The 16,009-nt window shown below is 37.6% G+C and overlaps 1 protein-coding gene across 1 annotated transcript in view; it reads right to left on the bottom strand.

Moving 5' to 3' along the window:
- FHIP1A (FHF complex subunit HOOK interacting protein 1A) overlaps positions 1-16,009 on the bottom strand; it is a 339,337-nt gene that overhangs the window by 105,218 nt on the left and 218,110 nt on the right. The window contains 1 exon segment of the mRNA XM_056802760.1: positions 10,517-11,143. Within this exon segment, the coding sequence (XP_056658738.1) occupies positions 10,517-11,143 (627 nt within the window).

The following is a 16,009-nucleotide window of genomic DNA, read 5'->3' as shown; positions in this document are numbered from 1 at the left end:
AGAACTGCTTGTCAAATCTGAGAGGGAGAAGCGAGAGAGGGAAGGAGACAATATGAATCATGTAACTTTGAAAAATTTATGTGTAAATTTGTTACTGGAATAATATAAAGATAAATTTAAAAAAAAGAAGAGCAATAAGGGCTAGGTAATGTGAGTTAAGTGGTTGTTCAGGGTCACACATCTAGGAAGTGTCTGAGACCAGATTTGAATCCAGAATCTCCTGTTTATAGATCTGGTTCCCAAACAACTGAGCCATCTAGCTGCCTCCCCCCGCCCCCCCCCCCCCCATTGCTTATGTCTTACAGGCACAGCCATTGGGAACAAGTGACACCTCCACCCTACATGAGGCACAAGAACAAAAATTATGTAGGATTAAAGCTATTCAGAAATAAGAGAAGCTAAGCTTGGGAAGGTAGCAGGGACCCCCTTCATGGAAGGTCTTTAAGTAAAGGCTAAATAACTTTGAAGGGATACCGAGGAACAGATTTCTGTATAGATACCAATCGAATTAGAGAGTCTAAGAGATCCCTTCCAACTCTGAAATTGGATGATAAACACCAGTTTAAATTAACAAAGGAGATGATGATGATGATGATGATGATGATGATGATAGCAATAACAATAGAGATTTACCCATCATTTATTATATTCAAAGTACTGTGCTAAGCACTGGGAAGCCAAAGGGAACATGGAACACAATCCCTGCTTTCAGGGAACTCATAGACAAAGAGGGTAAATGAGCTACAATAATAATGATAACAATAACAGCATTTATATAGCATATTGAGGTTTATTCGACATATATTATTTCATTGAATCCTCACAACAACCCTGTAAAATCAACATTATTATTATTCTATTTTATTGAAGAAGAAATTAAGGCAAAAAGAGGTTACAGCTATTATTACAGCTGTTAATATTATTACAGCTATTAATAAGGCTATATTTGAAATCAAGAAGTCCTGACTCCAGGACTGTGTCACCTACCTGCCTTAATGAAATGGAAAGACGTGACTTAAGAGAAAGCGTCCAGTCCAGACTTCCTGTTACCCAGCACTAACACCTGGTAGAATGGCTTCAGACCTACTGACCATCAAATGCACCCTTCTGCCATGACATGACCAAAATGGAAATGTTTTGCATGATATCATATATATAACCTAAATCACACTGTTTTCTGTCTCAAGGAAGGACTAGAAAAGGTAAGGAGGGAGAGGGTTTAGAGCTCAAAATTTTAGAAAACCAAAGCTAAAAATTATTATTACATGTCATGGGGGGAAACAAAATATTAAAAGATTTTTTTTTAAAAAGCAAGAATCAGTATGTGTGGATTAATTGGAGAAGTCTCTGTTGGAAGACTGCATGGAAACCAGAAAACCTGTATTTCTAAGTTTAAGTCTAAGGTAAAAACGCTCGGTTTATATGCCCTGCTCAGACAGGCAATCTGGCATAAGAGATGGGGTTTAGTGTGAGGAAGACAAGGGTTTAAGTTCTTCCTCTGATGTTTACTCACTATGTGATCATGGGTAAAACCCTTACTTTCTGAGCTCCCGAAAACTCTCCTAGCTCTAACTTATAGATGGGGTGAAATCTACACACATGAAGGGAATTTCCACGCTGGACATTCACCGATGGTCAAAAATCTCAGGTCCTGGATATAATCCTGGCTTGAAGACCAAACGTCGGGAAGCCTTAGTCCAGGCACATAACTTGTCAGTATCTTGCATTATTTATTTCATCATGTGGGGAATATGCCTATGGCAGTGATTACAGCATCATGGCAGTCTGTGGTATCTCTGCTGAGATCTTGTTTTTGAACTTTAAAGGTCTTCTGGTATCCAATTCATTTTTAGCAAAAGAGCATTAAGATATTTCAGCAGATGGCTTCTATGGGAAGCTGGCAGCCACACACCTGGTGGGGACTATTTGGTACAACTCACCAAAATTAAAGGCCTCGTAAATTTGGGATGAGATCAACAACTTTCTACCTGCATCCATGTGCCTAAAGGTCAGCTGTTCTCATTTGCATGCCCTGATTTGTAAATCCTCTGGGGGGGGGGGGAACAAATTGCAAGGGTAAAAACAATTTTTTCAATATTTTCCTTTAATTAAATCTGCTGATAAGATCATCTAGTCTCCCCGCCATGTGGTAGCACTAAAATATTTCCTGTAGCAGAATGATTTCCTTCCCATCTTTCCTCGGGGAAAGTACAGACAAAGAACATCTTAAACATAGAAGCAGGTGAGTATTACTATTTCTATTAGCCTCCTCCCTCCCTTTCCAAAAAAAAAAATGTTCCAACGGCGGCCTAGTTTTTCTAAAAGAGTCATTACTCTTCAAGAAGGCCGATGCTAACACACTTTGACAATCATACTAATTAGGAAAAGCTTTTTGTCAATTGTGGTCCTCTGCTAGATGGTTAATAGAGTGAGCTTTTTATCTTCATTGTAAAGAGGCCTTGTTTTCTAAATTAAGTGTCAGATGTAATTATGGAAGCCAGAGTACAAATCAGATTATAGGATCTATCCTAAGGGGCACAACTTAACCCAACCCAGCTCCATATTCCTTTATGGTTTTTATTCAAATGAGGCCAGCCCATGTCCTCACTGCCCCAGGTATTGTTCTCCCCTAACCTTTCAAAAGAAGAAGTACTGGGTTTTAAACACCTTATTTTTTTTTAAAGGAAGGTAATTCTGAAAACCAACAAAGAAAGCTGGCAATAGCATGATAACCAGTTCCACTACCACCACAACACTACAATGGGGAAGGATTATTATTGAAAAGATTCCTACCCCAATCCCTTGGTGATGATCTGGTATATCGCTCATTTCCCTTCTTTAATAGCAAAGCTCCACAGTTCCATTCTCAGTAATCCAGAAGTCAATTTCAACTTCTATTTACCTTGTAGGTTGTCTTACTTTTAATGGGTTGGGTTTTTTTTTCTTTTTCATAAGATATATTTTCTTTCCATCACTAAAATATATGGTGGTAGTTAAATATCATGCTCAAGTAATATTTCCCACTAAAAGGAAAAACAGATGTCCCCCTGTCTGTCTCTGTCACACCCACATAGTCCTAAAAGTCTTAGTGTCATTTTAAGCTTTCGTAGACTTTTAGGATATTAAATGTATGTGAATATAATGTATATATGTATTGTAATGATGGGGAGTAGGACAAATGAATCACTGGGGGAAATTGGAAATTAGGAATGATATTTGGAAACTGAACAAGGACATGTGGGAAATTCTTCTGAGGAGAGGGGTCTGGAGGGGGGAGACACAGAAGGGAGTAAAAGGAGGAACTGTTTCTCTGGGCCATTCAAGACACCTTTGGACAGAAATCCTAATATCGAGAGTTCCTGTTTAAAACATTGTCTAGTTCCTGTCAACAAACCTAAATTTCTCCAAAGACTTTCTCAAATTGGTGAGCAGTGCTCTCCCCTTTTCCTACCTCTCCCCTGGCTATGAGAAAACTTTATACTTTAGTAATGAGTTTTATCTAGAAAGAGATTTAGGGCAACCCAGAACCCCTCTAACCTTTACCTTTTGTCCCAATCGACAATTAAATCAAATAAGCAGTCAAATAGGGAATTCAATCTCATTTATTTACATATAGAGAGTAAGCCCATTGGCAGACTCCATCTTGTTGCCAGTTTTCAAGAAGAGGGGGAGGCTTGTTAGTGCCCCAAACCAGCTCATAGCCAAATTGAGGTCCCTCATACCTCTCCTTGTAGAGAAGACTTCCCCACCACCCTTGACGGCCAGCCAGGTCACCAAGGGGCAAGACTTCACCAAGGGGAGATCTCCATTTTGTTTCCCTCAAGTAACTCAGGGACTCTGGGAAGGAGTATTGAGGGAAGCCATTTTCATCAACCCTTTCCTCACTGCCTTTAACCCTAATTTCTCCATCTAAGGAGTGTGAGCCCCCTCCCCCCCAAAAAAGAAAATTACAGTATATGAACATTATATATCAATTCAAAACATAGTTTTTCAAAAAACCTGCAGGTTCTGAAATAAACACCCATAATGTCAAATAGTCAACTCTCTCTGTCTCTCTGTCTCTGTCTCTCTCTCTCTCTGTTTCTTTCTCTCTGTGTCTCTCTGTTCTCTCTGTGTGTGTCTCCCTCCCTCTCCCCTTTCTCTTTCTGTCTCTCTCTACCTCCTCTACCTACCTACCTAGCACTCTCTCTCTTCTGTCTCCCCCTCTGCCTACCTACATCTCTTCCTCTCTTTCTTCTATGTCTCTCTCCCTCTCTACCCTCTTTTCTGTTTATCCCCTTCTATCCTCCTCCTTCTCCTTCTTCTTCTCTCCCCTGTCTCTCTCTCTCTCCCCAAATCCCACTTCCTCCCCTTCTCCTTCTCTGCCCAGGCTGGGAATGCAGAAGTCATTCATAGCCCAATCCCACTACTGATCAACAAGGAAGCTTTATTCTCCTCCATTTTCAAAGCTGAGCCAGCTTGCTTCTCCTTAGGCATCTGGTGACTCCCTGCCCTCCTGCACCTTATTGGTGCCAGGTAAAGGATGAGCAACTAATCAGTTTTAACTTTACTTTACTTCAGCTCAGAACTCCCCACCTCAATTGATCTCCCAGCCTCAGCTTCCAGGTAGCAGGCTGCCCTCATGTCTACCCCAGATGAATGCACAGAGACTAGCAAGAATTCAGCTTTGTGAAGCTGGTTGTTGATTCTTAACCTTAGAGAAAAATATATCACATTTCATAATTAGCAGGGAATCTACTCCATCCACCAAGTCTGCTTTAGAGTAATGAAGTGCTATCTGCCCATTTACAAAAATACAGTGCCTGATTTAACCATTCACATATGTCTACATATATTTAATTGTGCTTCAAATGATCCTAGCAAAATGTGGCATTGTTAAGGCTTCAAAGGGCCATGGTAAAGAATGCATTTTCTGAAATTCATGAAAAGAAAGTGGGGAGGTAAAATAAGGGTCTGTCTGCTACACTAAACTCTCAAAAGACAACCTCTAGGAATGTAATTGTCAAATTCAAGAGCTTCCAAGCTAAGGAGAAAATATTACAAGAAGCCAGAAAGAGACAACTCAGCTATCAAGGAGCACCAATCAGGATTACACAGGATCTGGCAGCCTCCACAATAAAAGACAACAAGGCTTGGAATACAATATTCAGGAAGGCAAGAGAATTGGGTCTACAACCAAGGATCACCTACCCATCAAAATTGACTATATACTTTCAAGGGAAAGTGCGGGCATTCAAAAAAATAGAAGACTTCCAAATATTGGCAAAGAAAAGACCAGAACTAAACAGAGAAATTTGACATTGAAATACAAAAAAAATAAAAAACAAGAAAAACATGAAAAGGTAAATAAGAAAGAGAGGGGTCTTGTTTTTTTCTTTAAGGGCCTCGATAAGGCCAAATTGTTTATATTCTTATATGGAAAATGTTATTTGTAACTCTCAAAAATTGTATTCACTATTATAGTAGTTAGAAGAATTATCCATAGGTAGAGACTTGGGGTACTAAGTGGTTTAAAATCATCTATAAAAATAAGAAGAAGGTGGTGGGGGAGAAGATGGCACCAAGAGAAACTTGAAGGAATAAGAAAATTAGGATAATCTATACTACACAAAAAGGCATATGGGAGTGGGAGGGGAAGAATACAACTATAAAAAGGAGAGGAAGAGAGGGCTAAAAGGTAATACTCAAACCTTACTCTCAGTAGAATCAATTCTGAGAGGGAAGAGCATCTAATTCCATTGGAGTATCAAATTCTATCTTACCCTATAAGGAAGTTGAGAGGTGAAAACTAAGAGAGGGAGTGAGGCAGGGAGTTTAAAAAAGGGGGGGGGTGAAGAGAGGTGGAAGGGAATTTAATAGACCCTGAAAAAATAAAAGGAAAATAAAAAGGGAGGGGGGAAAAAGGGAGGGTGGGGAGGGAAGCAATACTAGGGAGGGAGAGTGTGTGGGGTAGCTTAAAAAGACCCCAAAAGAAAAATAAGAGAGGAATAAGAAAGGACAGGGCAGAAAGGAAAGTAAAAAAAGGGTGGGGAATAGGGGGACTGATTAAAAACAGAACACTGGTATAGAAGGAAATAATGAAAGAAGAAAGAGCAGGAGAAGGAGAGGATATCAAACTGTTGGGGAATACACAGGTAGTAATCATAACTTTGAATGTGAATGGAATGAACTCACCCATAAAATGCAAGCAAATACCAGAGTGGATTAGAAACCAAAATCCTACCATACATTGTTTACAAGAAACACATATGAGGCAGGTAGACACACACAGGTTAAGGGTCAAAGGCTGGAAGAAAATCTATTGGGCTTCAAACGAGAAAAAGAAGGCAGGAGTCACAATCATGATATCCAACAAAGCCAAAGTAAAAATAGATCTAGTCAAAAGTGATAGGGAAGGTAATTACATCCTGATAAAAGGCAGTATAAACAATGAGTAAATATCAGTACTCAACATGTATGCACCAAATGGTATAGCATCCAAATTTCTAGAGAAGAAATGAGCAAGTTGAAAGAGAAAATAGATAGTAAAACTATACTAGTGGGAGACCTGAACCTTCCTCTATCAGATCTAGATAAATCAAACCAAAAAAATAAATAAAAGGTAAGAGATGTGAATGAAATCTTAGAAAAATTAGAGTTGATATATGTAGAAAAATAAATAGGGACAAAAAAGAATACACCTTCTTTTCAGCAGCACATGGTACATTCACAAAGACTCATCATGTACTAGGTCATAAAAACATGGCAAAGAAGTGCAAAAGATCAGAAATAATAAATGCAACCTTTTCAGAACATAATGCATAAAATAATAATTAGTAAGTATATATGGAGAGGCAAATAAAAAATTAATTGGAAATTAAATAATATGATTCTTCAAAACAGTTAAAGAACAAATCACAGAAATAATTAATAATTTCATTGAAGAAAATGACAATGATGAAACATGCTTTCAAAATTTATGGGATGCTGCCAAAGCAGTACTCAGGTGGAAATTCATATCCTTGAGTTCATATATTAACAAATTAGGGAGGGCAGAAGTCAAAGGATTGGGCATGCAAATTTAAAAAAAACTAGAAAGTGAACAAATTAAAAATCTCAGATGAAAACTAGATTAGAGATCCTAAAAATTAAAGGAGAAAATAATAAAATGGAAAGTAAAAGAACTATCAAATTAATAAACAAGACTAGAAGCTGGTACTTAAAAAAAACAAATAAAATAGACAAAGTACTGGTCAATCTAATTAAAAAAGGAAAGAAGAAAACCAAATTGACAGTATCCAAGATGGAAAAGGGAGACTTAACCTCTAAAGAAGAGGAAATTAAGGCAATTATTAAAAACTATTTTGCCCAATTATATGGCAACAAATGTGGCAATCTCTGTGATATGGATGAATATTTACAAAAATATAAATTGACTAGATTAACAGAAGAAGAAATAGAATACTTAAAGAACCCATATCAGAAAAAGAAATTGAACAAGCCATCAAAGAACTCCCTACGAAAAAATCCCCAGGGCCTGATGGATTCACAAGTGAATTCTATCAAACTTTCAAAGAACAATTAATCCCAATAGTATACAAATGATTTGACATAATGAGCAAAGAAAGAGTTCTACCAAATTCCTTTTATGACACAAATATGGTACTGATTCCAAAACCAGGTAGATCAAAAACAGAGAAAGAAAACAACAGACCAATCTCCTTCAAGAACATAGATGCAAAAATCTTAAATAGAATACTAGCAAAAAGACTCCAGCAAATGATCTTGAGGGTTATTCATTATGATCAGGTAGGATTTATACCAGGAATGCAAGGATGGTTTAATATTAGGAAAACCATTCACATAATCGAACACATCAACAGGCAAACCAACAAAAATCACATGATTATCTCAATAGATGCAGAAAAAGCCTTTGACAAATACAACACTCATCCCTATTGGAAACACTAGAAAGTATAGAAATAGATGGGCCTTTTCTAGAAATAATAAATAGTATATATCTAAAACCATCAGCAAATATCATTTGCAATGGGGATAAATTAGAAGCCTTCTCAATAAGATCAGGAGTGAAACAAGGATGCCTATTATCACCTTTATTGTTTAACATTGTACTAGAAACACTAGCAGTAGCAATTAGAGAAGAAAAAGAAATTGAAGTTATTCAAATAAGTAATAAGGAGAACAAGCTATCACTCTTTGAAGATGATATGATGATCTACTTATAGAATCCGTGAGAATCAACTAAAAAGCTAGTGGAAATAATCAACAACTTTAGCAAAGTTGCCGGATACAAAATAAACCCACATAAATAATCAGCATTTCTATATACTTTTTTACTGAATTAGAAAAAAAAACAATAGCAAAGTTTATTTGGAAGAACAAAAGATCAAGCATATCAAGGGAAATAATTTAAAAAATTCAAAGGAAGGTGGCCTAGCAGTATAAGACTGTACAAACTGTCCTATAAAGCAGTGGTCATCAAAACAATATGGTACTGGCTAAGAGACAGAAGGGAGGATCAGTGGAATAGACTTGGGTTAAGTGACCTCAGCAAGACAGTCTATGATAAACGCAAAGATCCCAGCTTTTGGGCCAAACATCCACTATTTGACAAAAACTGCTGGAAAATTGGAAAACAGTATGGGAGACATTGGGTTTAGATCAACATCTCACACCCTACACCAAGATAAACTCAGAATGGGTAAATGACTTGAACATAAAGAAGGAAACTATAAGTAAATTAGGTGAACACAGAATAGCATAACTGTCAGATCTTTGGGAAAGGAAAGATTTTAAGAATGAGTAAGAGTTTTAAAAAATTACAAAATGCTAAATAAATAATTTTGATTACATTAAATTAAAGTTTTTGTACAAACAAAACCAATTCAACCAAAATGAGAAGGGAAGCAACAAATTGGGAAAAAATGTTTATAACAAAAACCTCTGACAAAGGTCTAATCACTCAAATTTATAAGGAGCTAAATGAATTGCACAAAAAATCAAGCCATTCCCCAATTGATAAATGGGCAAGGGACATGAATAGGCAATTTTCAGATGAAGAAATCAAAACTATTAATAAGCACAAGAAAAAGTGTTTTAAATCTCTTATAATCAGAGAGATGCAAATCAAAACAACTCTGAGGTACCACCTCACACCTAGCAGATTGGCTATCATGACAGCAAAGACAAGTAATAAATGTTGGAGAGGATGTGGAATATCCTCTGTGGGACATTAATGCATTGCTGGTGAGTTGTGAATTGATCCAACCATTCTGGAGGGCAATTTGGAACTATGCCCAAAGGGTGCTAAAAGACTGCCTACCCTTTGATCCAGCCATAGCACTGCTGGCTCTTTGGGGCTTTGGGACTTTGACTTTGACTTGGAGCTTTGGGCCTTTCAACTGGAGTTTTTGGCTTTGGGACTTCCAAAGTTTTCAGCTTTGGAGCTTCTTGCAGTTGGGGTCTTTCTTATTGGGTTCACTGCCGCCTCAGTGAGCTTAACTCATGAGGGTTTTTCTGCATTTTTCTGCATTTCAGGATCCTTGCCTGGATCCTGCCTGGCTGGCTGGTGAGTAACCAGAATTCATTCCCATGTGGAAATTGGAACTCTGTTGGGCAGCGAGCTTCATTTCACCGAATCAATATTTAGGGTAGGCTAGACAGTCTCCTTACCTCTTTCCCTTCCATATATCCCTCTTTTTACTAATACTTCAATTAAACAAAATTATTAATAGTTTTCCTAATGTCAGGGATAATAATTGGAGACCACTTTTTTATAACTCTCTTATTTAGTCAAAATCCCAATTTAACCATTATAGAATCAAAGGGCCTAACCACCAATTCTATCACCAGTGTGGGTCTGGCGAATCACTTTATCTCTCTACGTCTTAGTTTTCTCACATGCAAAAGGAAGGGAATAGGACTCCATGATCTCTGAAGTCCAATGAGTTAGTATTCCTCAGTTTGCAACCAAATCAACTGATCAACAAATATTTCTGACGGTCTAATAAATGCCAGTTCTGAAGTGGGCACCAAAGAAACCAAGAACAAAATGAAGCAGTCCTTGCCTTCATGTGAATTTGTGAAGTTGACTGTGTAGAGACCTCACCATAAGCCAATGTCCCCTGGCAGAGAATGCCCCCAGAGAAGTAGTGAATACAAAGAATGCAAGTTTTATCGATCTTTCATGATTTGCACCATTGTAGAAAACTATAAACTGTTTCCTAATGGAATATATATGAAACTTGAAAGCCAGGAGGGGGAAAATTGTAACACAAATCTCTCCTTCCCTCAGGTTACTGTGCTCTGGGAAAGATTTCTCAGCCAAATGGCAGGTGAATTTAGTTTGTTCATTCCAACACTGTCTTCCCCAAAGGTCCAACATCTTTCAACACTAGATGTCAAGCAAGAAACAAAGTAGTTAAAAGAAATAAAGAAAAGGAGAGGAAAACACCAATGAGAACTAACACTGGATGAGGAAGACTGAATAGAAAACAAGAGTGTGCAAAAGACTTACTGGACAAAAGTAGGTGTTCTCCACAATGTGGGTGGCCACCATGCTGTTCTCAGCTGAGAGGGCCATAATGAAAAGGAGAGCATCTCTTGCCTGCTGTCCTACTGTCCCCTCACGGTGAATGAAGGGAATTAAGAGGGAGAAAATCAGGAAGTTGGCAGCTCCTTGATCTTCACTAGTGTGGAAAAAGAGTTCCAAAATGGATGGATCTTTGGCTAGGATGCAACAGAGCTGATTGAGCAAGACAACCAGCTCTCCTTCCACAGCTGGAGTGGCTGTCCCAGAACAGGAGCTCAACAACATCATTAGAGGTTTTAAGATGGGCTTGTGGTGCAACAAAGGCTGGTGGGACTGGGTCACCAACATCTCATACATCTTCAGCTGTTCGATCTTAGTCTCATCAGTGAATTCTCGCCTCAAGCTCCAAAGGAATAGCTTCTCCATGATGTTTTCTGAGACCACAAACTCCAGAATGGGTCCCATGGCAGCATCCTTTGCCTGTTCTTCTATCAGCAAGAACAGCATATGTTCTACATAATTCTGGACAGCACTGGCCTCATCTGGAGGAATAGATCCATATTTTGCCTGGACATTTTTCAAAGGGTCATGTTTCTCCAAGATTTTTACAACCTGTGCCAAAACCAAACACAAATCATTTGTAAGATATTTGCAAGAAAGGAACAAACACACACACAAACAGAGCTTTGATTTTTATTGCTTAGGACCTTGTAAATTTGATATCTTAACCCACAGTGCAATGGCACAGATACCTTTCAGCACAAACACATGCTTTATCCACACATCCATAATCAAAGCTATGTAACATTACAGATGTTTGGAAGAAAGCCCATGGATTCGGAATCTATCACATTCCCCTTATAGATGATGAGTTCCAAGAAGGGCAGAGCCTACCAGAGTTCACATTTATGTGGTATTTTATGTTTTTCAGAGTGATAGTTATGTACCTATATGTGTAGACATAGAACAATATAATAACATTATTCTTTATCTGGTATACTGTATGTATGTACAACATCTTCTGTGATGACCTGTGTGGTTTTTTGCCCCACACACAATTGGTAAATCTCTACTTACAAAATTATGCATTGAACAGGTACCCATTTTCCAACATTTTCCTTTCTTCTCTTGAGAGCCTATTCATAGCTTTTTTGTCCCCCAAAAGGAAAACAAAAGAGATAAGAAGACATAAGTGGGGAGAGAGCCAACCAAGGAATCAGAAAGACCCAGGTTCAAGGTCTCCCTTCCCACCAATTGGCTGTGTGAGCCCCTGGGCTAAATCACTTAATCTCTCTGCTCCCCAGGAAAATCTCTAAGATTAGAAACTAAAGATCAACAGCTGATTGGCTTTAATAGAAGGAGATTCTATACCTGTGAAATTATAGGTCCAAAACCAAACAAATTCCCTATAATTAACCACATCCTTTGCATATTAATGAAGAGGAAGAGGAGGAGGAGAACAAAAGCAAGAAGAAGCTATCATTTGTGTAGTTTAAAGATGCAAAATTCATTACATATGTTATCTCACTAGTGTGTAATTAGAATCTGCTCCCCAGGACTCCCATTCCCAGCATCCCACTTTCCTTCTCACTTTACATGCTAACATGGTGAGGATATAAGTTTTGTGTGGCCTTACCCCTCTCTCTCTCCTGATTGCAGCAGCTGAAGTGAGCTTTTGGAGAAGCAGGAGAATTTATTCACATGGGCTTACTTTTTGTTAAATAATTAGGTTTGAACTTCTATTCCTTTTAGTTTATTTTCTTTCTACTTCTGGTGATTATTCATAAACTTTATAAATACCTGTAGTTATTAGATATTAATTTTAAATCTTACATTAGACTCTTACAACTCTGTCAGGTGGGTGCTGTTATGATCCCCATTTTACAGATGGGGAACCTGAGGTTAAGAGAACTTAATTAATTTGCCTAGGGAAACATAGCAAATAAGTGTCTAGGGCTAGATTTGATCTCAAACTTGACTCCAAGTCTAGTATTCTTACTGCATCTATCACCACCAACATTTTTGTTGTTATTATTAATGGATAAATGTGTTCTAGATCTTTCTGAAATTCTGGAGATTTCAAGATGGAGCATACTCTGCATTTACCTCTTCATTGGCCAACAGCCAAAAGGAGAAAAAAAAAGGGTTGAAAGACCCAGTTGTAAACCAGGTTTATGCTCACATCCTCTTAAAAGTACAGATTCATAATAATGCTTAGTTGGCCCAAGGCTTTGATTTAATTGGTGACTTTGTCTTGGATCTTTCACAGTTTGCCTTTTCAGCGTGTTGTTAATTGGGGCAGGCTAATTTCATTACTGTTCTTTGCACAATGCTATGTCTGATGCGTTTCAGATTCTGTACCTATGCTAGAAAATGAAAATAGATGACTGAGAGAAATGGCCTGAGACACTAAAATGAGTGTTGGGTTTCATATCCAAACTGTCTCTGCCTGTGTGACCTTCCAGGGCTTTGGTTTCCCTATGTGTAAAATGAAGAATTTTAGACTAGTTGATTTCTTAAATCCTTAATACCACTAAATCAATAATCCATGTACCTCTCAATCCACTAATCATACCTCTAAGTACCATAAGTACCCTAAAATCTAACAGAGGTGAAATGCACCATTAACTAGGTGCTAAAAATCACTGGGATTTGATCAACTGTTAGATGGTCTGCTACCTTTTCCTAGGAGAATGTTAATTTCTTCATAATAATAGCATACACAATTCTTAACAATGACAAAATGCTTTCTATATATCATCTCACTTGATCATTTTAAGATTAATGAAGACGTTCCAAATAGAAAACCCAAAGAAACTTTGGATGAAGCCTTTTAGCATGGGAGGAATTAAGATGGCAACCACCTCTTTGGTGGTCTTATCACTATATTATGCCAGCAGAGATACTCTAGGACCACATTTCCCTTACAGAACTTTGCTAAATGCAGGTATTGCCTCATATTACTATGCATACCACAATGAATTAGTCCCCTTCTTTACAAATATCCCAGGCCCCCAAGAATCTCTCCCATGCCCAGTACAAGACTTGACTCCACCCTCAGAACACCTGGAAACTTTGTCCTCCTTCCCCTTCCTTTATTTGGCTAAAAGATGGGTTCCATGACCATCTTGTTCCAAAAAGTGCCACCATAATATGTTGAATTGGACAAACTCTATAGCTCTCTTAAACACAAAACATTATGCTTATTGTTTGTTTGCTTTTTTGTTAATGAGCTTGATTTTATTTGTTATAAAGAATTTTCAGTGAGGAGACCATTATTGTAGATAGGCATTTGTTCTGCCATTTCTAGTGTTAGGGAAATTACCTAGAGCACAGAGTGATTCATCCAGAGTCATCTGGCTACTCTATATCATAGGGAAGACATAAATCTATGGCTTCAGGACTCGGAGGCCAGCTCTCCATCTCCATCCTATGGGTGCCACTCTAAAAAATTTCTTAACTTCCAAGGCATCAGATACTATAGGATGAATAAATTTATTATTTTAGCAGTCAATTGGTAAAGTTTACTTTAGATAGATACCTATAAAGTTCTGTCAAAGACAGAGAGAAAAGGACCTCTCTCACATAGGTGTTCTAAAAAAGCAAAAACAAGCTAAATGAGCCTTAGTACAAAATTATGTTCAAAAAATAGATATGCAGGTATCTTTCTACATGACAGTGAGCCAGATTTTTTTAAGTCAGACTGAAAATCACCTCATTGTTTAAAAATTTTACCATGAGGGCAGCTAGCTAGTTCAGTGGATTGAGAACAAGACCTAGTGACCAGAAGTCTTGGGTTCAAATCTGAACTTAGATATTTCTTAACTGTGTGACCATGGGCAAGTCACTTAAGCCCCATCACAATACACAGTACTAATTCTAATATGGAAGGTAAAGGTTTTAAAAAAATGAAAAGAAAAATGATATCTTTACATATAAGTATAGGCATTTATAGTTGAATTGTATATGTACACAATCAGGTCCAAAGTAGACCACATAGAAAAATCCCTTATTTGCTTAATCATAATTTATATTTTATATTTATTTTCTTTAAAAATCTCTTATTCTATTAAATACTGAGTTCCCAATAATTTGCATTATTTTTCAAAAAAGAAAAAAATTTTAAACACTTACCTTCCATCTTAGAATCCATATTAAGTGTTGATTCCAAGGCAGGAGAGCAGAAAGGATTAAGCAATGGAAGTTAAGTGACTTGACCAAGGTCACACAGCTAGGAAGTGTCTGAGGTCATGTTTGAACCAAAGAACTCCTAACTCTAGGTCTGATACTGTCTACTAAGTCACCTAGCTACCCCTTGAAAACATTTTCATTTCTATTTTAGGGGAAGGCAAGCCTGTGATTTCACATCTCTGTAGATTTTAGCTTCCATTCCTACTGTGGAAACTCTCCCCATGCCTGATCTGCCATTCCTATGTGATTTATTAGTATTGAAGTTGCGGCAAGGAAAGATCAAGTACCTTGTCCATGGTCACAAAACTAATATGATATAGAAGTAATTCCTTCTTGACTCCAGACAGATCTCCACCACCCAGACCAAGCTATTGGGTTTTTTTCCATGCCAATTTAGTCCTGTACTAATATATACCCATTTTTTGGCTGAGGAACCCTAAAAAAACAGACAAAAGTTCAGAGAGGAACTGCTAATGACTATATAATACTTTCTTTAGAGATGCAACTCAGTCATACAGTCAATCATGCCATGTGTACAATGCCTCTGGATTCATGCCCAAGCTCTCAAAGAACAATCTCCCCCATACCCCTCCAACCCCCAACCCTGGTTGCCAAAGATAAGGAAGGAAGGAAGGAAGGAAGGAAGGAAGGAAGGAAGGAAGGAAGGAAGGAAGGAAGGAAGGAAGGAAGGAAGGAAGGAAGGAAGGAAGGAAGGAAGGAAGGAAGGAAGGAGAGGAAAAATAAAGCCTTTATGAAATGTTTTAAAGTTTATAAATATTTTATTTATATGATATCACTTAATTTGTGAGACCAGTTCATGCTCTAATTGTTCATCTGGCCTCAATCTTCTGTTATGCCTTAATCAAACATGATTAAATGCTTTCCTAATCTTCCAGCCTTAACTCAGGAGACCTAATTACAGACCCTCCTATTGCAACCATGACCCACTACCACCTACACAGAGCCAAACTGACATTAGGGCCCCACAGAACATCAAAAGATGCTGGACACATTTTTCAATTCATCCATTAGCTTTAGAAGCAGAAAAGGAAGTAAACAACACTTGTCACTTGTAGGGACTGTAAATACAGATATCACTCTGATTAAGCAATAAGACCTAGAAAGGGCAGCAACCATCAATTAAACATGCAAATATCAAAATACTAATTTTAATGATGTTAACTACACATTAGATGATTCAGATATTTTAGCCATAATAGATTCAAGCACAAAGTACACACTTCTATATGTAAACCTAAATATATAACATAAATAACATGCAATATA

The sequence above is a fragment of the Monodelphis domestica genome, chromosome 6 (assembly GCF_027887165.1).
Source record: "Monodelphis domestica isolate mMonDom1 chromosome 6, mMonDom1.pri, whole genome shotgun sequence".
Lineage (NCBI taxonomy): Eukaryota > Metazoa > Chordata > Mammalia > Didelphimorphia > Didelphidae > Monodelphis > Monodelphis domestica.
Note: the sequence above shows the minus strand (reverse complement) of the source record. Positions and strands in the feature narration are given on the sequence as shown.